This window comes from Palaemon carinicauda, chromosome 16, assembly GCF_036898095.1.
Source record: "Palaemon carinicauda isolate YSFRI2023 chromosome 16, ASM3689809v2, whole genome shotgun sequence".
NCBI classification, from domain to species: domain Eukaryota; kingdom Metazoa; phylum Arthropoda; class Malacostraca; order Decapoda; family Palaemonidae; genus Palaemon; species Palaemon carinicauda.
Window position 1 is genome coordinate 129,074,272 of NC_090740.1, and position 25,305 is coordinate 129,099,576.

The 25,305-nt window shown below is 47.2% G+C and overlaps 1 protein-coding gene across 1 annotated transcript in view; it reads right to left on the bottom strand.

The window, feature by feature from the left end:
* Positions 1-24,798, bottom strand: part of LOC137655874 (xaa-Pro aminopeptidase 3-like) — a 59,643-nt gene extending 34,845 nt beyond the window's left edge. The window contains exons 1-3 of the mRNA XM_068390082.1: positions 24,655-24,798; positions 22,661-22,821; positions 14,748-14,900 (exon numbers count right to left, since the gene is read on the bottom strand). Coding sequence (XP_068246183.1) covers positions 14,748-14,900; positions 22,661-22,821; positions 24,655-24,733 — 393 coding nt within the window. The 5' untranslated portion in view covers positions 24,734-24,798. The remainder of the gene's footprint in view (positions 1-14,747; positions 14,901-22,660; positions 22,822-24,654) is intronic.
* Between the last annotated feature and the right edge of the window lie 507 nt (positions 24,799-25,305).

Below are 25,305 nucleotides of genomic sequence, written 5' to 3' on the forward strand. Positions count from 1 at the left end.
TGGTGTACAGCTTCTTAAAATTAGAGATGACTTGCTGGTCCATGGGCTGGAGGATAGGGGTGGTATTCGGTGGAAGATACAACACTTTTATAAATTTGTATTCGTCGATGATATCATCTTCGAGTCCTGGGGGGTGAGCGGGTGCATTGTCCAAACAAAGCAAGCACTTTAAAGGCAAATTCCTTTCCTGAAGGTACTGTACTTCCTGACAGCAGGGCCGAAAACTACGTTTATCCATTCCACAAAGATATGCCTGGTAACCCAAGCCTTAGAATTAGAACGCCATAGACATGTAGCAGGTATTTATTAATTCTATGTGCTTTAAATGCCCTAGGGTTTTCGGAATGGTAAATTAATAAAGGCTTAATTTTGGAGTCCCCGCTGGCGTTGGCACAAAGAGCAAGAGCCAACCGATCCTTCATTGGCTTATATCCAGGCATTTTCTTCTCTTCGGCGGTAATGTATGTTCGACTAGGCATCTTTTTCCAAAACAGACTGGTTTCATCACAGTTGAATACCTGCGGCTCTACGTAACCTTCCTCCTCCACGATGCTTACGAACTTTTTAACAAAGTCTTTAGCAGCCTTGGTGTCCGAACTTGAAGCTTCTCCATGCCAAACAACTGAATGAATCCCGGTCCGTTTCCTAAATTTCTCGAACCAACCTCGAGACGCCTTGAATTCCTCCGTCGTAGGATCAGTTGAACTTTCTCCCGCGTCACCCCCAGAGCCCGCCGCCTTCAAGTCACTGTAGATAGCGCTGGCCTTCTCACAAATGATCGTTTCAGTGATCGTATCGCCAACAATCTCCTTGTCCTTGATCCATATTAACAAAGGGTGTTCCATCTCTTCAAGGGTAGGGCTACGACGTTTGGAAATAATCGTGATCCCCTTTGAAGGTTTCACTGCTTTAATGGCTGCCTTCTGTTTTAGGATCGTCGAGATTGTAGACATATTCCGGCCATATTGTTTAGCCAGATCGCTAACACGCACACGTCGCTTATGCTTTTCTATTATTTCTTGCTTTAGTTCTAATGAAAGCATTGACTTCTTCCTTTTCTCACCCCTACTACTACTTCCTGAACCGAAACTAAGCTTTTTAGGACCCATGATAACGAAACACAAAAACAAAACGTGAAAAAGGAAGATAAAAAGCACTGTTAATAAATGAGCGAATAGAGAACAACCACACAATGTGCACGAGATAAGAGGACTGATCAAGGCGACACTCGATTGGCGTCCCTCCGATGTGCTGCCGCTGCCGTCTAGAGGCGTCAACAAGAAACTATGGTAGACGATTTCGAGAAAATTCCACGTGTACGCGTATTATTTACTTCGTATGTTGGAGCAACACTTCGGGTGTCGAGACAGAAATTTAGTCGAATTTTACTTAGGATGTTGGAAAATTCGTATGTTAGGACATTCGTATGTAGAGGTTCCACTTTACACATGAAGTCCTGTGGTCTTACTGCTTGTCTGACCGTGTCTGCCATTTCCATCCAGAACAAAGTTTGGCAGACAAACTTGTTCAGAGCTGAGAGTTCTATGACGGGTCTCCAGCCTCCAGACGCCTTCTTTACAAGATAGAGTCGACTCAAGAAACCTTGGAACCCGTTGAGGAGCTCATAGAAAGCGCCCTTCTCAAACATGGTCTGGACTTCACCCCAGAGGGCCAACTCCTTCATAGATCCCCTCGTGTAGGAGCTCGATCGAACTAGCCTCTGAGTTAACCGAGGGAGAGATTGCATGAATGGGACACGATTCCCCGAATAAATCATGGAGATTGTCCAAGATTTGGCCTGATTCTGCAACCAACTCTGCCACCAGTGTTGCAGGTATCCCTCCACTAGTGGACACGTGGGAGGATTGCCTCCTCTAACGGGAGCCGCCTCGACACTACCTCTACCTCCTGTGCCTCCTCAACTCGAGTGGTTGCTCTCCTAGTCTTTGGCAGGAAAGGGCTTCTTTAACGAGCTTTTGGAAGAGCTTGTGTTCTTGCTGGATTGCGGCCTGAACGTTTGAGGAGGAGCTGTCCCATAGGACCTCAACGTCATGGCCCTCTGCAAAAGAGAATTTTGGTTGAATTTCCTCCATTGGTCCGTCACTCGTTCGACATCACCCATATTGAACAGGGAGGGTCCTTCCAGCATAGCATTCTATAGTCTGATGACGTCTGTCCTAGGAACCTGACGATGGAATTTCTCTATTATTGTTGAGAGTATCTGCAGCTAAAAAGGTGACTAGAAAGACGGGAAGCTTATTGCAAGAGACCCCTCTTGTCAGGGCCTTGATGGCAGGATCTAGAGGTAAAGCCAAGGGTGACTCATCAAATAATGTACCTCGTAGTACCTCCTCTGCTGTACAAAAGGAGGTGAAAGAAGTTTCGAGGAGGTGCCTGCATGAAGAAAGCTTGTCATACCTATCTGGGCAAAAGCCTTCTTCCTGGCCTCCTTTAACCCCATGGACCAGGGCAACCACTGGATCATCGAGGCCATTAATATCCCTCATACAATCTAAGACTTGCCAAAAGTCATTATCAGATTCTCTCCTCGGCTTTGGAGTACTTGGGACTCGACGCCCTCAGGAGATTGTCATCGTTGCCGGAATCCTGATGATCATCCACCTAAGAGCTCTCACCCATAGGAGCCCAGGGTGGATCGTAGTCAGAAACATACCTAAAAGACGTTGGATTGTCTCTTGTTGACGTCACTGCCGTCGAAGTCCCCACATCATGCGTCCTCTCCAGGGTCGGTTGGAAAGACTTGGTCATGCTGTTCTTAGGAACCATTTTGGAGTCCTTGCTCTCCCGTCAGGAAAGAAGGGACTCCTTAAGCAGGGAAGGTCTTGGCTCCTCCCTGCACCTGCTGGACAGCGGAATCTTCTTTGGAGAGGAAGCCGACTCTGGCTGGTGTGAAGGCATAGAGATGGGCTGCTGCTCATGTGGAACAACCTCTATTGGGGAGAAGCGGTACGAAGAAGTAAGAGAGATCTCCCTTGGAGACAGCGAACCCCAGCTTGTTCGGGAGTGAAGGGTGTATCCCGGAAGAAAAGTCAAGTTCTTCTGTCTCTTCCTCTTCTTTATGGGCATGACCGGCGTCATCTGGAACCGAGAAAAATCTTGTTGGACTACCTCTGTGGTGCCAGTGGGGGCATGGTAGCTGGAACAAATCAGAGATGAACATCTGTGGTTGGTTCTTCGCTGCCTCTGGAAACATGGACTGGCGTCTCGGGTCATATACCTGGGACGATGTCCTTGAAGAGATTGCCTTCTCCACAAGAATTCTGTGCTGCTCAAGGCTGCAGAAGACAACTGCTTCTAAGTAGCGGCACCAGAAACTACTAAACTCACCATTTTCACCAACGCATCAAACCGTGGGACATCCTTCACGAAGCCTGGTATAGCAGAAGGTTTCTCCCTGGGAAGGATACTGGGGGAGGGCAGCTTCCTGTGAGATCGAGTCTTGGCACCTGGAAAGGAAAGAGAGGATGGATGCACTTACCTGGACATAATGGAACTGGCTTGATCTCTCGTTCTGGCTTGGAATAGTGAGTTGGAGAATGCCAGATAGAAGTCTCTGGAACGCATGCTGGGAAAGGAACTGGTCGACCCGTAGCTGCAGAGCTGACTCGTAGGACTTTACGCTTACGGTCCGTTGGCTGGTTGCGAGAAGAGGAAGGATGGCGAGCAGCTACGTCCGCACGAGCTACCTGACACTTATGAGCTAATAAGGAAAGGCAAGCAGGGTCTGAATCACGAGCTGCTACTGCTGGGCTGAGCAAGTGGGCGTCACATGTGCTCATAGGATGGCGATTGGGAGAGTACCGCCACCAATGCTCAGGAAGACTAGTTCTAGAAAAATCAAAAGGTGCATAGCGATCGGAAGGTGAGTGGTTACTCGCTAGCGAATACTTAAGAATAGCAGGATAGTCTCATGGAGGCTTATAACGAACTGCAGGGTCCCACATTGCCTGGGAACGCGCTGACGAGCAAGAGACTACTCCCCTGCTGATGAGATGACGTGCTGGGTCTGGGCCACGCACTGATGAGCTGCGGCAAGGGGATGGTCGATGATTGTGAGAGTCATCTCGGGAGATCCTGTCTGCGTTGACTGGAAAGGAGCACAGGAGAGCGGGATGAGCTCTGTGCTCCGAGGAGGAAGAAGCGATGGTCTGGTTTCCCTTAGGGGAACGGCGAGCACTCCTAGACTCTGGAACAGGTTTAGGTGAAGACGGGTGACGAACTCACCGGGAGTGAGCAATGCTCCAAAATTGAACCATGCTATGACGAGCTGGAGAAAGGTGGAGAAGAAGCAGGGCATTTTCTGGAAGAAACTCGTAGTGGAGACAATTCCTGGGAGGACATAAACCAGAAACAGGAGAGGTGACCCCCCCCCCCCCAGAGGAACAGGAGCATGCCTCAGACTTCGACTCCCCTCCGCAGGCTGAGTGAAGCTCAGTCGTTGGTGACAAGATCTGCGGCAGGTGAAGGTGGCAACACTGGGACCACCAACACAGCACTGGCAGCGGTAGCAAGGAACTCCGGCAAGAATCCTTCGGAGGAGGATCCAACTCAACCTCGAGGGGAAGCCGGTTTTCACTTCCTCTCTGCTCCCAACTGCAGCAACTCGACTGACAAGACCTTCCTTCGATGGGGGACCAGCAACACCCAGAAGGCCAAATCTGTAATAAATTATTCATAGAAAAAGACTGCCCTACGGAGAAAGGCGGCGCCGCCTCGCTAAGGGAAGCAGCAACGTCCTTCGAACTTAAGGGTTACCCTGGGGTTAAACGGTCAACACTCTTGGTCAATCGATCCCCTGGAGAGACTTAACAAGGAGCTTTGCGGAGATAATGAGGATGACCCCGATGGAGAAGAATCTCTCCTAGACTTCTTTGCGCTGCCATCCAAATCTCTCCAACTGGGAGGAAGACCACTCCACATACTACTCACAAGTGTTGTCCTGCGTACAAGGTCATCCTCTACAGGTTGGACACAACATATGGGGGTTGGTCTCGACCGCGGACGTGAAGGTTCCGCATTTGCGCCCCTCAGGTCCTGCACAGGTCAGCATGATGACCAGAAGAAGTCACACTCACACCTGAAAAGAAACAGAACAAGAAATGGTTAGTCGATATACAGTAGCAGCCAAGTTGGAAGGTGGAGCGAGACGAACATCCGCTCTCAGCCAGGAAAAAAGAAAAAGCGACGAGACCACGCAGGTATGTGTGTGAGCAGGAAAGTCGGCTACCCCCACGCTAACTAGCGGTGAAGTAATTACACCTCGCTAAGTCTTATGGCTACTCTTCCAGCTTAGCCGAAAGTATATCCCTAACAGAGACCGAAAGGGTTTTTATTTAGTTTCGCAACAAAGATAAATACAATGATTTTGTAATTTATAGAAATATTGTAGTACACCTCATATTCACTTATTTACGAACAAATGCATGCAGTACTATTGTATTTACAATGCAAAAATACTATAAGTATACAGTGAACCCTCGCTACTTCGCGGTTCGACCATCGCGGATTCACCACTTCGCGGATTTTTTTCATAACCCATGTATATACATATATCGCGGATTTTCCAGAAATATCGAAAATACCGCGATGTGACCGATGGTGCGAATTGGAGAAAGTAAGGAAAATTGAATCGTGATGGATTTTCAATATAAATGAAACTTTGAGGAGCAACAAAGATATCATTTGTTAGAGAGAGGTAAGGAATGGGAGGTAGTGAAAAGTAGCCCACAGAGAGAGAGAGAGAGAGAGAGAGAGAGAGAGAGAGAGAGAGAGAGAGAGAGAGAGAGAGAGAGAGAGAGAGAGAGAGGGGGGGGGTTTAAATGTAATAAACAAAAAAAATTGATAGGTTGTAACCTTATGTAATATCAACTGTATACTGTAGACGGTTTGAATAAGTTAAGAAATGGTATAAATGATACTTTGTTAGTGTATTCGTACACACTCAAGAGCGGCAGCTAGATGACAGCTGATCTAATCACAGCCAAAAGTAAAAAAAAAAAGAAGTCAACAATACTCGATTTTTAAAACAAACCCGAAATTTAAAAACAAAAGTACACGCTTTCTTAATGTGCAATTAACTATTTAAAGAGTGGCAATTTTCTAGAATAAAATGATATTTCCCAAAAAATAGTGGTTTGCTGATGAAATCGGATGCCGTATTTTTAGCTATGATTGAAATGGATGTAGACTCGGCCTAATTATTTCGTTTCATATTTAATTGACACTAAGAAAACTAATTTTAGTTTCTTCATCTAAATGTAAGTATTGCATAACACGGGGAAGAGAGAGAGAGAGAGAGAGAGAGAGAGAGAGAGAGAGAGAGAGAGAGAGAGAGAGAGAGAGAGAGATCAGCTGTTGTACTCAAATGGTGTGTTTTTGTTTCGTGAGAATTTCATCACCACGACTTTAACAACAGCATACTGTACTGAACTTTACAGTATTATACAGACTACTGTAATATGATAAAGTAAAATATTTGTAATCTATTTTATATGAAATGGGGCTATTTTTTTTTTGTTTAAAATTTACATTTACGTATGTAAAACAACTCTCTCTCTCTCTCTCTCTCTCTCTCTCTCTCTCTCTCTCTCTCTCGTAGATTGTTTTCCTGCTTTGCTACGTATGTATAATTTTATATAGATGCGGTAAATAATATTTTTAATAACATATTTTATTAAAGCTTTTACTGTAATATCATTATTTATCACTTTCATCATGCGCGTTAAATTCCTTAGTTTGTTTACTGAGCGTACTTTATGACGCCGTCGTTTCAGGCAGCGTCATAAAGAAAAACATTTCATTTGGAAGTCCTAAGAAAAATTAAGTAAAACATTAGTAATAACCAAATCAACATACTGTACTGAATAATCAATATAATCGATGCAGAAACTAACCTATACACAGATGTGTAAATGCGTTTGTTTCTTCATTATAATCAGAGATAAACATAAACAAAACATTGGTTGCCATTTTTTATCGTGCTTTTTGGCGTGTTTAGGAAATGCATGATATAAAGTCGCCCTTAATATTTGTGCCTGTTTTAGTTTAGGTTACGTTAGTACATGCATTAAGTGTTCTGTACATTAAAGGGTAGTTTGTTAACAGTACTACGTACAAGGGAAGGTTTTAAAAGTCTGAATATACATGTTAAATAAATAGGTAAATATGGTGTCACTACTTCGCGGATTTTCACCTATCGCGGCCGCGTCTGGAACCTATCTACCGCGATAAACGAGGGTTCACTGTAACATAAACACAATGATTTTGTAATCATTTATAGAAATATTGTAGCATACCTCATATTGACACTAGTGCCCTTTATATAAACTTGCTCATAACTTGCTACACACAAAACTGACCAACTAGAGCAACCCATTACTAGACATAGCAGCCATAAGGATAATGTTCATGGAGGACCATTAGAATAACCAGGAAACTTTTCTTATATATATGCTCACTTAAAAAGTAATCACACATATCGTGATCCTTCAATTTTTGTTTGATGTAAGATTTCATAATACATCCAGCATGTCATGTGCATTCAAGTTTGCACTAACTAGTACACAATGTGACAAATTCGGAGATAATTTGTATTTTTCCTAACCATACAAACCTTAGCTATTTACATTGGGTTTATCTTTTAGCGTAGCTGAAATGACAAGCCAATAGTTTTTAACGAGGGTTAATTACCCCCACGCTAGTTAGCGGGGGTAGGTGAAGGGATAGCTTGCTACCCCTCCCCCCCACACAACGGTGATTTGCTTCACTTCACTTAGAGGTAGGACTTGACTTGGGGGCCAGGGTTGGCGGGCAAATATGTGTAAATAGCTAAGGTTTGTATGGTTAGGAAAAATACAAATTATCTCCGAATTTGTCATTTGTTCCGTAACCGAAATACAAACCACGCTATTTACATTGGGTGACTTACCCCTTAGGAAGGGTGGAAAGTCCACAGCCTTACTGACTTCGGCTTTGCCCGGGGACTCCATCCCTCAGTGAGTAGCACTTGAGAGAAGGAGCCCCTGCACCTCACAAGTTCCTTGCTTCGCCAGGAATGAGTGGCCTACATAAGTTGTGTGTGGAGGAAAGTGTGACTAGTCCAATGAAGTTGACCTTGAGACCTTTAGATAGGAATCTAGGATAGGACGTTCCCAATACCACCTCGTCAGGGTATGGGGGACGCAACAGTATTAAGCTTAATACTAGCAGCACAAGGAAGCATGGGTTACCTGCAGAGGTCGAGGTCAGCTATGCGAGGACCAGGATGCTGCTTCCCCAAGAGAGGGGAGAAAGAAGAAAGAAGCAAGGGTCAGACATACTCTTTCATTCACGCAGACTAAAACCGGGTAACAACGCCCTCAACCTACTGGTACTTGTCCATAAAGGAGCCTGAGGTTAGACCAGCTGTTGTGCAGCCACCACAGGGCCGATAGAAAACGTATCAAGGCTCCTGTCGGTAACGTCCTGCAGGTAGTGGGCTGTAAAGGTCGTCTGACGCTTCCAGACCCCAGCTTGAAGCACCTGCGTCACAGAGAAGTTTCTCTTAAAGGCCAGGGGCGTAGCGATGCCCCTGACGTCGTGTGCCCTAGGGCGACGTGACGGAGGAGGGTCCGAATTCAAGGCGTGATGGATAACCCTTCGAATCCAAGCCAAGATGGTGTTCTTGGTGACCCTCCTCTTCGTCCTGCCTGTGCTAACAAACAATGCTTGCACCTGAGGATGAACTGCAGCTGTTCTCTTCAAGCAACACCTCAGACTCCTCACTGGATATAATAGCAGCTGGTCTGGGTCGCTTGTTACAGAACGGAGACTCGTGACCCTGAAAGAGTCGAACCGTGGGTCCGGCACTCCAGGGTTTTGAGTCTAGGCAACAAACTCAGGGACGAACCTGAACGTTACCTCCCCCCATCCCATTGAATGGGCGACGTCGTACGAGAAACCATGAAGTTCGCTAACTCGTTTGGCAGAGGCCAAAGCGAGCAGGAAAGCCGTCTTCCAAGACAGGTGGCGATCAGAGGCCTGGCGTAATGGTTCGAAGGGAGGTCTCTTAAGAGCTCTGAGGACCCGAACCACATTCCAAGGAGGAGGTCTCACTTCCGACTGGGGGCAGGTAAGCTCATAGCTATGTATGAGTAGAGAGAGTTCTAGCGAGGAAGAAATGTCCACGCCTTTCAGCCTGAAGGCCAAGCTTAAGGCTGAGCGATAGCCTTTCACCGCCGAGACAGAAAGGCGCATTTCCTCCCGCAGATATACGAGGAAGTTCGCTATTTCTGGAATAGTGGCATCGAGTGGAGAGATACCCCTTCCACGACACCAACCACAAAAGACACTCCACTTTGCCTGGTAGACTCCCTCAGAGGACCTTCGCAGGTGCCGAGACATCCTCTCCGCAACCTGTTGCGAAAAGCCTCTCTCTGCGAGGAGACGCTGGATAGTCTCCAGGCGTGAAGCCGAAGCGAGGCCACGGCCTTGTGAGGGACGTTGGAGTGGGGTTGCCTGAGAAGCTCGTGTTGTGGAGGAAGTTCCCTCGGGAGCTCCGTCAGGAGCTGCAGAAGGTCTAGGAACCATTCCGCGTGATGCCATAGCGGAGCTACCAGAGTCATGGAACAGTTGACCGATAGTCTGGTCCTGTTGAGCACCCTTCTCATCAGACAGAACGGTGGGAAGGCGTACACGTCGATGTTGTCCCACTGTTGCTGGAAAGCATCTTGCTAGAGAGCCTTGGGGTCCGGGACTGGGGAGCAGTATAGAAGCAGCTTGAAATTCAACGCTGTCGCGAACAGGTCCACGGTTGGGGAACCCCACAAAGTCAGGACTTTGTTTACTATCTGAGGATCCAAAGACCACTCGGTACTCACTATATGCGAGGCCCTGCTCAGACTGTCGGCGAGCACATTCCTCTTGCCAGGAATGAAGCGAACTGATAGTGTTATCGAGTGGACTTCGGTCCACCTCAGAATCTCTACTGCAAGATGGGATAGTTGCTGCGAAAAAGTGCCTCCCTGCTTGTTGATATAAGCCACTACCGTGGTGTTGTCGCTCATCACCACCACGGAATGACCCGCCAGGGTCCGTTGGAACTGTTGAAGAGCCAGAAAGACGGCCTTCAACTCTAGCAGGTTGATGTGCAGGCACTTTTCTGATTCTGACCAAAGGCCTGAGGTCCTCTGGTTCAGAACGTGCGCCCCCACCCTTCTTTTGATGCGTCCGAAAACAGTGTCAATTCCGGGGGAGGACGAGAAGACTCACTCCCTTCCGCAGGTTCTCGTCGGCCAGCCACCACCGCAAGTCCGTCCGTTCCAAAGATCCTATCGGGATCTCAACGTCCGGGGAATCGGATCCTTGATTCCACCGAGACTTGAGCCGCCACTGCAGGGATCTCATCCTGAGGCGGCTGTTTGGAACCAGAGGAGCCAGGGAGGACAGGTGACCTAAGAGACGCAACCACGATTGGGCGGGAAGCTCCTCTCGCCTGAGGAAGGGTTCCGCTACCCTCCTCAGCCTTGCTATCCTGTCGTCTGATGGTAAGGCTTTGTGGAGATTGGTGTCTATCAGCATGCCTAGATAAACCAGTCGTTGGGACGACTGTAGAGAGGACTTCTCGAGGTTTACCACGATCCCCAGATACTGGCAAAGACCTAGAAGCCTGTCTCGGTGCCGAAAAATGGTCGGCTCCGAGTCTGCTAGGATCAGCCAGTCGTCCAGATAGCGAAGGAGACGAATGTCGTTCCTGTGCGCCCAAGATGAAATCAGGGTGAACACTCTGGTGAACACCTGAGGAGCTGTGGAGAGACCGAAACACAGCACCTTGAACTGGTAGATCTTGTCTTCTAGGCAGAATATCAAGTACTTCCTGGAAGACGGATAGATTGGGATCTGGAAGTACGCGTCCTTTAGATCCAGTGTGCACATGAAGTCTAGAGGTCTCACTGCAAGTCTGACCATGTCCGCTGTCTCCATGCTGAACCGAGTTTGCTTGACAAACCCGTTCAGAGCTGAGAGGTCGATGACAGGTCTCCAGCCTCTAGACGCCTTCTTTTCAAGAAAGAGTCGACTGAAGAAGCCTGGGGAGCCGTCGACGACCTCCTGGAGAGCACCCTTCTTGAGCATGGTCTCGACTTCCGCCCGAAGGGCCAGCCCCTTTGCCGATCCCGTGGCATAGGAGCTCAACGACACTGGATTCGCTGTCAGGGGAGGTTGAGATGTTATGAACGGGACGTGATAGCCTTGGCCGATCACTGAAACCATCCAAGCATTGGCCCCGTGTTGCTGCCACCTGTGCACGCAATGTTGAAGGCATCCCCCCACAGGTGGACACGCGGGGGGACTGCCACTCCTAGGGTTTGCGGCCGCGGCCGCTCCCTCTAGGAGTCTTGCCTCCCCTGGAGGACTTAACGCCCCTCTTGACCTTGGCTGGAAAGGGCTGGGGCTTAGACACCACTTTCTTAGCTGCCGGTGCCTGCTTCGGTACCTTACAAAGCTGCTGCTGCTGTTGCTGCGGAGCTGGAGGCTTATAGGGCCGAGCTGTAAGGGCCCTATGGAGGAGGGAGTCCGTGCTAGATTTCCTCCACCTCTCAGCCGTTCGCTCCATATCCTGTGGCTCGAACAGATTCTCCCCAAGGAGGGAAGCATGTCTGAGCCTACACACATCCACGGCGGGGACCTTCAGGTGGAACCTCTCGGTCACTGCATCGCGCCGCTTCAACACCGAGTTGGCCCACAGGGTGGTAACCTGGTGCGCCAGGAACTCGATGGAGCGGGTGCCCAAAAGTAAGAAGGTCTCCAGGTCCTTCCTATTGGTCTCCTTAGACAAGTCCTCAGAGCGCAATAGGATGCCCAGAGTTCCTAGCCATATATCAAGCCACGAAGTGGCCTGCATGGCGCACTTCGCGACCTTCTCATGGCTCAGGATCTCCGACACCGAGAAGGACACCTGCCGGGCAGAGAGCTTCTCGAGGGGAACTCCCTTAGCCAGCTCTTCAACGGAGTGATGAAGAGGAAGAGCGAGACTAGACTCACCCAAGATCTCAAAATACCTCCTCTGCTGGAGACGAGGAGGAGGGATGAGTTTATTCCCGGCAGAGGAACGACTGGAGGAGGCAAGAATCGCGAACTGGGCGTTGGCTCTGGCTCTGGCACTCTTCAATCCCCGAGACCAGGGCAGAGCCGCACTGGTCTTGGGGGCCTTCTGAACATCGAACACTTGGTCCAGGACCGTGTCCTTGCCTTCTCGGGGGGGCGATCACAGGGTCCATGAACCCATTGAGTTACCTCATCAGGCTCAGGACCTGCCAGAAGGCATGTTCAGATTCCTGCTGGTCTCCTCCTTGCGGGCTGGCAGCTAAGTCTCCTGTCCCCGGAATCTCTTCCTGGGGTGAAGCGTGGACGTTCCCCCTGGGAGCAGCGGGTTCCTGGAGAATCCTTGAAGACGATTTCGGGATGGTCTTGGAGTCCTTGGGTTCCCTCCTAGGAGGGATACAGGATCCCAACAAAGAGGTTCGGAGAGCCCCTTCCGCGCGAGACGATTCTCCTCCATGAAGAGAAGGCTCCCCCTCCTTGGTGCCGAGGGGGAGACTATCGCCTCATTGGACTCACCCGAGGACGGAAAAGCCTCATCCATGGGAGAAAGAGAAAACGCCTGCGAAGGGGATGGGGCCTTCCCGACAAACCTCTTAGGAACCAACTTCTCCCTGGAGGAAGTCACCACGAAGTCCACTCCTCTCTTTCTCTTCAGCGTAAGTGAGGCAGCCGTTGGTTTGTTTCCCTGATCGGCGAGTGCTGGCTTCATAACCCTCACTAACGCCCGCATCAGAGGACCAAACCAAGTCTGTCGCTCCACGGACACAGAGTCCGAAATCCTCGCTGGAGGGAAAGGGATCGGGCGATCCTTCGGAGTGGACACCACTGGACCTGCCTGAAAAGGAAAGGGGGAAGAAAGACGCACTGACCTCTCTGAAGTGTCTTCCCTGTCCTGCACAATGGTCCTGCGCTTTGGTGGAGGCGATTCTGAGCGCGGTCTGGTGACAAGCGTTCCTGCTGCTGTCACTGGCTGAGAAATTCGGCGCGAACGGTGGTCGCGCGGGCGTGCAGGCGAGTGGGCTAGAGGGCGTATAGGCGAACGAGCGCGTGGGCGAGCCGGTGAACGAATGCGTTGGCGCGTCGGCGAGGGAACGCGTTGTCGCGCGGGCGAGCGAGAATGCTCCGAAGATCGCTGGCAACATTGGTCAGGAGACCTGTAGCGCGTAGGAGAGTGATTGCGAGCAGGCGATCGGTGGTGCGCTGGCGAACGCTGGCGCGCAGGCGAGCGATGGCGCGTTGGTTCGCCCGCGCGAGGGCGAGCTAACAGAGGGCGACCCATGTCCTTCCAGATCCTCTGGGCGACGGCGCGACGCCCTCTACCCCAACCCAAGGTCGGGAAACAGAACTAGGGCCTGCGCTCCCACTCGGCCGACTCTCCTTAGGAGCCGAACGAGGGGGAGCTTCGGAGGAGGTTTGGGCGGTGGAAGAAGAGTCCCGAGAACCTTCCTCCTTCAAGGCAAACCCGGAAGGAGAACGGTCTCTCTTGGACTTCTTCTTACGCCGGCGGCCAAACCTCTCCCACTGGGAGGCAGACCACTCCCTGCACTTATTTTCCTGATCACACCGTCGGCCTCGACACTGTGGGCAAAGGGTGTGAGGATCCGTGTCCACGTCCGACATAAAAGTACCACAAGGGCGGCCGGCAATTCCAGGGCACGTACGCATAGTAATCATAAAGGTGGTCAACTTCTAACACACACACACAAACTGAAAGAGAAAGCAGAAAAAGATTAAAGGCTGTCAACGAGGACGATGGACAGACACGTCTGTTCATCGCCGGAGCCAAAAGTGAAGTGAAGCAAATCACCGGTGTGTGTGTGGGGGGGGGAGGGGTAGCAAGCTCTCCCTTCCCCTACCCCCACTAACTAGCGCGGGGGTAATTAACCCTCGTTAAAAACTATTGGCTCGTCATTTCAGCTACGCTAAAAGGTAACCCCAATGGAAATAGCGTGGTTTGTATTTCGGTTACGGAACAAATATTAATTCAGCTAAACCCCACTGTTACTATCACAGGCCTCAGTCTCATACAGTTTCATAAGCTTAGCATGAGGTTGAGAGCACTGGGACTTTTGAAACTATTATTTTGTGTACAATTTTATCATACAGTATATGCTCACATATCGTGTAACCATTCAGATTTGGTTTCTTATATCATATTTCATTATACAGTACAGTAAATCCTGTATATTGTGCAATCTACATATTTGTAAGATTACACTAGTCTAGGTTATCAAACAGACAGTCATTTAATTTTGCTAAGTACATACAATGCCCCTTCACAAGCTCTTTGAAAAAATATATACAGTACATCTATTTGTTAAAAAAAAAAAAAAAACTTTTGGGCGAATCTTGCAAAAAAACCAATGCTGCAGCAAGACTTCACCAGCCTTCATTGTGCTATATTCTTAGTAATGTATAATGTAATACATATGAGGGTGTAAACCTTCAAAATTCCTTAATAAACAATGAATAATAGAGGATTTCATAAAGCTGTGACTGAATTCAATGATGATTTCACTTTACCCACAGGCTAGAAATATATCAAATACTGTACTGTTATTCTCTGTTATTTTAGAATGTCCTATCTTAAAAGTATGATCTTTGTGAATGAGAAGCAATATTTAAAAAGTGCAAAAGCCAAAACTTACTTGTCTATAAAGATAAGGAATCTTATCTATCATATATCTTCTTGGTGTTGCAGGAAATATAACGATATGATGTTTGCCTTCCTTTTTCCCAAGCCGTTCCATTAATCCATTTCGTCTCTTGGCATATTCTTCACGAGATACACCAAATGTAATCTGTTAAAATAATTAAGAAAATCATAGAATATGCAAAAGAGCATTAAATTACAGTACCTCTAATGAGGTCAAAATATTTACAAACAGTAAAATAAACACTATGTTACATCATAATGTTTTCCTGCCATATATACTGCTTTTATGGAATTATATACAAGTTACAAGCAAAGCACGGTCAGGTCACCCCATGGCTATGAATAAGTTTCAGTTAATCTAGGTTTGTTTCAGTGTGACTTCTGGTTCCACTACAAACTTGTCATTCTTTAATATTAGTATTGGACTACAATACAGTAACTATAAATATCACAGTTTATGATATACAAAGTAGTGGACCATAAACACTATAATGACAATAGAGCTTACATTTTTGTGGCCACTTTTAGTGCCTATCAACTGCACTATGCAATATGACAAATTTGGAAGTAATTTGTATTTTTCCCAATGATTAAAAACCTTTAGCTATTTAAAGGGGTACTTTTGGCGAAGCTGAAAGGACGAGCCATTAGAATTTAGCAAGGGTTAACTACCCATCCCACTTGTGACTGCTTTACTTTGCTTGGAGGTAAGACTTTGACACGGGATAGGGTTGGCGAGCAAGTACAGTACGTATAAATAGCTAAAGGTTTGTATCGTTAAGAAAAATACAAATTTGTCATTTGTTCCGTAACTGGAATACAAACCAACGCTATTTTTAGGGTTGACTCACCTAATAGGAGGGTGGATGTCCCTGCCAATCTGGCTTTTGGCCTTACCCGGGATTCTCCATATTGTGCAAGTTAGTGCACAAATAAAGAGACCCTAACAACTCGCTAAATCTGCTAAGTATGGTCTGTGGCATACACAAGTTGTGTGTTGAGGTATTAGAAATGTGACTCAAGGTTTAAGTTATTTTGGGTCTTGTAGGAAATAGCCAAGTTGACCAAGACATTCCAAATACCACCTCGACAGTGTAAGGGGACACAACAGTATTGGAACAATACTGTACTAGGTTACACTTGAAAGCAATGGTTTAACTGCAGAAGTTTGATGTCAGCTTGTGCAGAGGACCCAAGATGCTGATTTCCCCAAGGGAGGAGAGGATGAAGAAAGGAAAAGAGCCAGACATTCCGTTTAATTTATTCAGACTAAAACAGGGTAACCTATGCCCTCAACCATTTGCTACTTGTCCAATAAGGAGCTTGAGGTACTATACCAGCTGTTGTGCAGACACCACAGGTCCGATAGAAAATGTATTGAGGTTACTGTGGGTCACGTCTTGCAGATAGTGGGCGGTTAAAGTTGTCTGACGTTTCCACACACCTGCTTGCAACACCTGCGTCAAAGAGTAGTTTCTTTTGAAGGCCAGGGATGTAGCTATGCCCCTAACATCATGAGCTCTGTGTTGACGTGTTGGAGGAGGATCAGGATTCAGAGCATGGTTAATGACCCTGCGAATCCACACAGAGATGGTGTTTTTCGTGATCCTCCTCTTGTTTCTGCCCGTGCTGACAAACAGTGAGCGCACTCTGGGCCGAGCTGCTGCTGTTCTATCGAGGTAGCACCTCCAACATCTTATAGGGCATAGTAGCAGATGATCTGGGTCCTCGGTTACAGAGCGGAGACTCGTTATCCGGAAGGAGTCAAATCCAGGACCCGAAACCCCAGGATTCTGAGTCTTGGCAACAAGCTGAAGGACGAAGCTGAAGCTTACTTCTCCCATCCCTTTGAATTGGCAACATCATATGAGAGCCATGAAGTTCGCTAACTCGATTGGCCAAAACCAAGGCGAGAAGGAACACCGTCTTCCCAGTTAAGTGATCTGTTGCCTGGCATAATGGTTTGTAGGCAGGGCCCTTTAAGGGACTGAAGAACCCGAACCACGTTCCAAGGGGGAGGTCTCACTTCTGACTGAGGACAGGTAAGTTCGTAACTCCATATGAGGAGGAAAGTTCTAACAATGAGGAAATGTACATTCCCTTCAGATTAAAGGCGAGACTCAAAGGCTGAGCAATAGCCATTAACTGCTGAAACCAAAAGGTGCATTTTTTCCCGCAAATACACGAGGAACTCCTCTATTGCTGGAACAGTGGCATTAAGTGGAGAGATACTGTACCCTTTCCACGACATCAACCACAGATGACGTTCCACTTCGCCTGGTAGATTGAAGCTGATGACTTCTGCAGATATCCAGACATCCTCTTCCCAACATGTTACAAAAATCTTCTCTGAGTGGGGAGATGCTGGATAGTCTCCAGGTGTGAAGATGTAGCAAAGCTACTCTCTGGTGGAAAATGTTGGTGTGTGGTTGTCTGCATAAATCGTGTCATGGAGGAAGTTCTCTCGGAGGCTGCAGAGGATCCAGGAAACATTGTGTGATGCCATAACAGAGCTATGGGGGTCACTGAAAGATTGAACGATGTTCTGGCCTTGTTGAGTACTCTTCTCAGACAGAACAGTGTGAATGTACATAAACATCGATGTTGTCCCACCGTTGTTGGAACGCATCTTGCCAGAGAGCCTTGGGGTCTGGGTTTGGGGAGCTGTACAGCGAGAGCTTAAAGTTCAGGGACGTTGCAAACAGGTTCACAGTCGGCGAACGCCACAAAGTCCGGACTTTGTCAGCTACTAAATGAGCCAAAGACCGTTTGGAACCAACAATCTGCGATGCTCTGCTCAGATTGTCGGGGAGCACATTCCTCTTGCCAGGAATGAAGAGAGCTGATAGTGAGACCAAGTGGACTTCTGCACATGAGACCAAGTGGACTTCTGCACATCTCAGTATCTCTACTGCTAGATGGGATAGGGGCTGGAAAAAAGTACCTCCTTGCTTTTTTATGGAAGCCCCTTCAGTGGTGTTGTTGCTCATCACTACCACTGAGTGACCAGCCAGGAAATGATGAATCTCTTGAAGGGCCAGATATATGGCCTTCATCTCTGGGAGATTTATGTGAAGGTACTTTCCAGACTCTGACCAAAGGCCTGATGCCGTGTGGTGCAACAAGAGGCCCCCCCACCCTTTTCCTGATGTGTTCGATAACTGCATCAAATTGTGTGGAATGACGAGAAGATCGACACCCTTCCGCAGATTCTCATCTCCCAGCCCCCATCCGAGGTCCTTCCTTTCCTCTGGTCCCATGGGGATCAGAGTGTCCGGAGAATCAAAGGCCTGATTCCAATTGGACTTCAGTCATCACAAGGAGACATGCCACTTCTGGTCTGGGAGTTCTTCTCATTTGAGAAATGGTCTCCCGACCTTCCTCAGCTTCACTCCCCTGTCGTCTGATGGGAAGTCTTTGTGCAGTTTGGTATTTAGAATCATGCTCAGGTATACCAGTCTTTGAGTGGAAAGCAGGGATGACTTCACAAGAATTACCATGATCCCCAGATCTTGGCAAAGCCTCAGAAGTTTGTCTCTGTGCTGAAGAAGGGTTACCACTGAGACTGCTAGGATCAGCCAGTCATCCAGATAACGAAGGAGACGGATGCCAATCCTGTGGGCCCAAGATGACACAAGGGAGAACACTCTTGGGAAGACCTGAGGTGCTGTGGAAAGACTGAAGCACAGGACCTTGAACTGGTATATTTTGTTGTTGATGTTGAATCTTAGATACTTCCTTAAAGACGGATGGCCTGGGATCTAGAAGTATGCGTTCTTTAGATCCAGTATACACGAGAAGTCCTGTGGTCTTACCGTTTGTCTGACCGTGTCTGCCGTCTCCATGCTGAAGGAATTCTATTCGACAAACTTGTTAAAAGTCGCGCGGTCGATGACTGGTCTCCAGCCTCCAGACACCTTTTTCACAAGAAAGTCGACTAAAGAAGCCAGGGGACCTACATGGTCAGGACTTCGGCATGAAGGGCCAGCCCCTTTGATAATCCCATTGCAAAGGAGTTCATTAACATTGGATTCTTGGTCAGTGGAGGGAGAGATGAAATGAACAGGATGCAAAACCCTCAACGAATAACCAATACCAACCAGGGTTCTGCCCCAAGCTGCATCCACCTGAACCAGAAGCTTTGTAGGCACCCGCCCACATGTGAACAAGCAGGGGGACCTCCTACCCTAGTGTTTGACACTTCTGCCGCCATCTCTCTAATGTTTCCCTCCACAGGTGGACCTGGTGCCTTTACGGTCCTTGACGGGAAAGGGCTTCTTAGACACCACTTTGTCTTTCGCTGCCACTTTACAGGTCGACGGTTTGGATTGGCTGGGTTTCGGAGGAGCTGGTGGCCTGTAGGGCCGAAATATCAAGGCCCAAGGGGAGTCCTGGTTGGATTGCCTCCTAACTCTCTGCAGCCTGCTCGACATCCTTAGGCTCGAAAAGCAAGGAACCCTATAGAGAAGAGTTCTGGAGCCTAGCGATCTCGGCATTAGGGACCTATGAGTGGAATCTCTCAGCCACTGCATCCCATTGTTTCAAGACAATATTGGCCCACATGTTCCATACCTGGTGGGCCAGAAACTCAATGAAGCGGGTGTCTGAGAGAAGGAGAGTTTCCATAGCCTTCATAGTACTTTTCTTAGAAAAATCTTCGGTCCGTACAAGGATTCCCACATATCCCAACCAAAGATCCAGCTATGAAGTCACAACCTGACGAGAGGAGGGCGTCTCTATAGAGACTCCCTTCGTCAGATTTTCAAGAGAGTGGTGGAGAAGTAAGGTCGAGCAAGGATCGTCTAGAACCTCGTAGTACCTCCTCTAGTGGACACCCGAAGGTGGGAGGAGTTTGGTTTCCAAAACCAAAGGTCGAGATGGAATGACATTCTTGGCGGGGAGAGGACTAGGAACCTCCACAGGATCCGCAGCCGAGATGGAGTCCTCTCAAGAGCTTCTCCCATCAGGGACGGTTGGGGAGAATCCGATAATGACTCCTCCCTGTGAGTGCCTCCCAGGTAGGAAGATGAGGCATCAATAAGTAGAGGCAGAGATAGCTTCTCAGGGATGACCTCTAATCTTAAAGCTCTGACCAGCATCAGTTTGACCCTGGATGATGGTAATTCGTCAGGTGCTCCTCTCTTCCTCTTCAGGGGAGACGCAGCTGTAGTCTTGAGTCAGACGAGATGGTGGAATCCCCCCAGGAAACTTCGGAAGCTTCCGCAGGGCGAGAAGGAATAATACTAGGCCCGTAGGCCTGGGTTACTGCCCTGACCAAGACTGTTTGCTAATGTATGCACTGTCTGAAAGATCCCCTGAAGGGAACGAAGTCGAACGATCTTTTCTAGGAGTCTTCATCCCAGATGAAGAAAACTTAGGAAGCGATGATACAGGTTTCTTTCTCGGTGCTGGTAGTTTCAGGATCCTAAAAACATGAAACTTGTCCTCTTTCTCCTTTGTCGCCAGTTGAGCTGTTATGCGTTTGTGGGGAGGGGAATAGGGCGACGGTGAACGGTCAGAGGGAACCTTGCCCTTTCTACAAGCAAGAACCGAGGCTTTTGGTGGAGGCGACCTGGAAAGGGTCTACCTTTCTGCTTTCTGACGTTGGCTGGCAATCCTCTCTTAGCTGAGGATGGTTACACACCGTTGCGGTCATACGCTGATTGGTTGATGGCCGCTGATCCGTTGGCGAATGCTGAAGAATTGCTGGGTGCTGGTGGGTTGGAGAGTTCAGTGATCGCTGTCGAAAGGCTGGTCGCTGATGTGTCGCTGATGGCTGCAGATGAGTAGGCGACAGTTGATGTGTTGACGAGCGTTGCCGCGAAATTGCGGGATCAACCGCAACCGTCCAACGAGAGGATGGGTGGTGGGCCGACGAGTGACGAGGTGGCGATTTGCGAATCATCGGGGAGTGACACGAGGGCGATTGGGGCTTATGAGAAGTCAGAAAAACGCTCTGGTCAACAGGCGGAAGAAATTAGTGTGCTATACGGCAAGTCGGCGTTTGACAAGGTGCATGCCTAAGCTAAGAGGCCTAACGAGTAGGCGAATGCTGAGCAGGCGTTTGACACATGGGAGAACGCTGTCGAACAGGCAATCAATGAACAGATGGATGGTCCCAATGCTGGCTAGCAGGTGATTCAAGAGTCGACGACTGAGCAGGCGATTTACAAGTCAACAGCTAAGCAGGCGATTTACAAGTCGACAGCTGAGCAGGCGATTCATGAGCTGTCAGCTGGGCAGGCAATTCACGAGCTGTCAACTGGATAGGCGATTCATGAGCTGCAGGTTGGCGGGCGTCTGGACGACGAACCTGACAAGCAGGTGAATGCTGAGCAGGAGCTTGACAAGACGGAGAACGCTGCACATGAGCTTGGCGAGCTGGCGAACGAAGCGCAGCCGGTCGGCGAACAGCTGCTGGATGCTCAGACAGAGAAATGTGACCCTTGGAAGGAAGCACATTCTCAGGAGGAGGTCGGGAACAATCCTTGGCAGGCGAAGAATGAACCGAAGTTCGTTTGAGAGAAGACACGTCCGTAGAAACAAGCGAGGGTCGGGAACCAGAAGAGGAAAGCTGTGGAGATGAAGATATGAAGAGACGTCCTTTCACCGAAGGTGAAGGGGCACCCCAAAGGAGGACAAGCACGGCTAGATCTCCTGCCACGTTGACGACATCCCACAGCAACCGGTGGATCAGCAAGCTGATTGACAGCAGGCCTCCGAAGAGGAGTCTCTATGAGTGCCCCTTCACGAGACAGGGGAACACTCGCAGGAAAGACATGCCTTGGACTTTGCTCTCCCCCTGAAGGATGTTCGTCAGGGGGAGAAGCGCAGTCCTTGGCGGTGGAGGAAGAAGTAACAGGGTCTGCTGGCAGGGCAGCTGACGAGACCTCCAAAACCACCACGTCGACTAAGGTCAAAGGGTTGACATCTGACGCTGACGATCACTGCAGCTCACCACCCCGGTGAAGTAACTGCAGCAGAGCTTCCTTGGAGGAAGAACCAGGCAAACCATATGAAGGCCAAAACTGTAACAAGGGAGAAAGACACACGGCTTCCCTCGGGGGGAGAGCCAAGGCCACCTCACTAGGGGAGCCAGTACCGTTTCTCAAGGACTGAGGTTGACTCGAGTAGGAGCTTAGGAGGAAGGTTGGGAAGTGGATGAAGCCTTGGATTTCTTCTGCTTCGAAGAGACTTTCGAAGAACAGTCCCGCTTAGCCTTCTTCTTCCACCAACGCCTATACCTTTCCTACTGGGAGGCAGACTACTCCCGGCATTCATCACATTTATTATATTCAAAGCAACGTTGACCTTTGCAGACAGGACAAAGGCAGTGAGGATCGGATTCCACCACGGACATGAAGGTACCACAGGTGGGACCCTCCAAACCAGGGCAGGTACACATGGCCGGTAGAAAAAACTCAGCACACACACACACACGGTGAAAAAAGAAAAATACAAATACCAGTACAGATTAATGGCAGTTCAAAACAATGCAGAAGAGGAAGAACGGCAGCAACCGTTCTCCATCCAAGCCAAAAGCAAAGGGAAGCACATTCACAGGTGTGTGAGTGAGAGGGGTAGCTGGCTAACCAACCCCCACACCCCCGCTAACTAGCTGGATGGGTAGTTAACCCTCACTATATTCTAATGGCTCGTCCTTTCAGCTTCGTTGAAAGTAATACCCCTATGAATAGCGTTGGTTTATATTCCAGTTACAGGAAAAATATTAGTTACAATATTATTGGTGTTAATTAAATCATGAAATTCTTAATACTAGCATTCAGAATACCATTATAATCCAATTGATACTTTAGAAAGATACGCAAAATATATGCTGGAAAGTACATAATAATTGCTAGTAACAAGTGCTCCACTGTCTTTAACCATCAATTATTTTCTTACTTCTCCAGGTCGCACAAGATGAGAATGTGTGTGAGGAGTTGGCTGACCTGACCGAACTGGTGGTGCCATTTGTTTTATCGAAGAAGTACCTGCTGACTCTTCTTTCTGCTCTCCTATCTGACTGGCAGACTGACATAAGTGGCGTCTAAGTAGCAATACATCTGAAATTAACATAAAAGACAAAGTTCCAAAAGCATTTGTCATCAAAGTATATAATATACCCTATAAAAGTCAATTGCCCTTATGCACAGGTCTTTCGTAAAACTCCTTTCTTTTTACATACTGTATATTCATTGTAATCACGGTTAAACATGAAAATTAATGGTAATTCTTAGGGAGGTATAACAAGACCTGACTTTCATAAGGGACCAAATCAAAAGTGAATTCTACTTCACTTGAAATTAATTTAAAACAGAACTATACATCATATAAATTTCAATTTGGCCTAATTGAAATTCAATTTGCTGCATACTGTACAGCTAGGGGGTCGAAGGAAGTTGCAGACCCTTCACTGCGGGTATACTGATCACACTAGTACCCAACAGGGATACACTCCAGGGTAGCTTAAGGGAATTACTGTGGATTGAATAATTTTGGCCAAATGGCCCAGCACTGGGGACTGGGAGGCCATTCACGTAACTGGGAGAAAATCCATAGTTGCACTACAAAGGAAATATTAGATGAGATTGGACAGCAAGAAAGGGAGCTGGAATGGAGCCATAATATGTCTAAATAGAGTTCAGTTTGGGGCCAAAAGGATACTCAAAGACCTTCAAGTAATGCCTACAGCAAACGGGGAGAGTTTCACTGACTACACTCAGGGTTGGGGGGGGGGATGTGAAGATACCACATTAACCACCAGCACTGCAGTCCTGGTGTACCGGTAAATATATTACTAGTCATGACATTGGAACTCGCATAACTGAACAGATCTTTACAAATGCACTACAGTACTTTGAATCCCATGTGGTACTGGCAGAAACCTCTATTAACGAAGTTAAAAATTTTAGGAAAAAATTCCATTAACCTCCTTCCACCTGGTAGTTCAAAAAACACCGACAGGTGGTACTTCTGTCATTAGTTACTTGAATTCAATATTAGAATATACAATACTGTGCAATTATAGCTCTTATTTTACTAGTCATGTTAATAATGCTAGGCTGAAATACTAGCCCACAGGTTTAATGGGCATCGCAAAACATGTTCTGCTGCAAAAACATACCGTAGGGCAAAAACCAATAAAACATTTGCTCAATTACGTAAGGAAATATTTGTAATACGATATACACTGCTACGAACCCCCTAGAAAATGGGATGGAAAATCCTGTTTTCTATGCAAACAGAAGATCTGGCAAATAAAAGTTCTAGTGTTTTAACTGTTACTCGGTTTCAATAACAGTAACCGTTTTTTGTTACGATGACTGGTTTTTATGATAATGACTAGTGAACACAACAACGTTTGTAATAGTTAATTTAAACATCACACAATAGACTGGTACAAGTTATACTTAAAGGTGTTTCTAACGGATTTAATAATGATACCTAGCGCAAAGCAGTAACTCAAGAACTATGGATTTTAGCCAGGAATCATTATCAAAATCGTTCAAAAGATCCCAAAATACATTAGAAATCAGTATGGTTTTCTACAAACCGTTTACTGCACTGTTCTATAATTTTACCCTCATTTCCAGGCTAGGCTACCCTTAGCTTAAACCTATGATCTACCCTAACAAATAGCAAAGGCTATGAAAAAAACTCATACTCTATCGAACAAGATATAATAATTTTAAAGAATAAAAACCAAAATGAAATTGAATAAAATTCCATTCGATTGTCTAACAGTAGCCTAAGGATACGATTAGACTTGGGCAATATAGCCAGGAACTAGCGCATTGTTATTTACAAAAGGGTCTAGTTTAAGCTTGGTTGTGACTTGGCCTATCCTTTTTCCATGCATCTATATTACCCAGGTAATATATATTACATCTACTCACTATTTCGTAAATTCTTTGCCCCAGAAAGCGTTAAAAAGGGTCGTACACTCTTCATCATCATTTTGGCACCACGAGACATGTTTGTTTTGACGATCAGCTGATCCAAGGTCACAGCGTCCACTACTATAATGTTGGGCTTGCCAAGAGTACGATGATTAGTAGCTTAAAGAGCAAAATAGGTATGAGTTATCGATAAATTTTATACATATATGCTTTAAAACTTTGTTATTTAATATTTTTAATATCATAATAACGAACAAATGCACGTCACATTTCTTCAACTATGCTATATATTCCAGCCTTTGTGGTAAGTTCTGTAGTGATGATACTGAAGCTGTGAGTATATGGGCTCAGTCATTTCAAGAGGGTGACGTCCTAAGCTAAGTCTACCAGCAGGCGCCTGTGCGAGACTTGAGGACCAAATATACTTTACGATAATATTAGATATCCTACAACCGAAATTTGGTACAAAATGACTACGACTTATCTAACATATGTATGCAACTGTTTTATACACTTCCCACGCACATCATAGAATATCGTTACAGAACTAACCACATCTTTTTCAATCCTTTAATTTATGACAATTGTTCATGATAAATATAATCGAGGTCCTTGTCCAATTGCAGTCGCTGCAGAAATTTTGTCTTA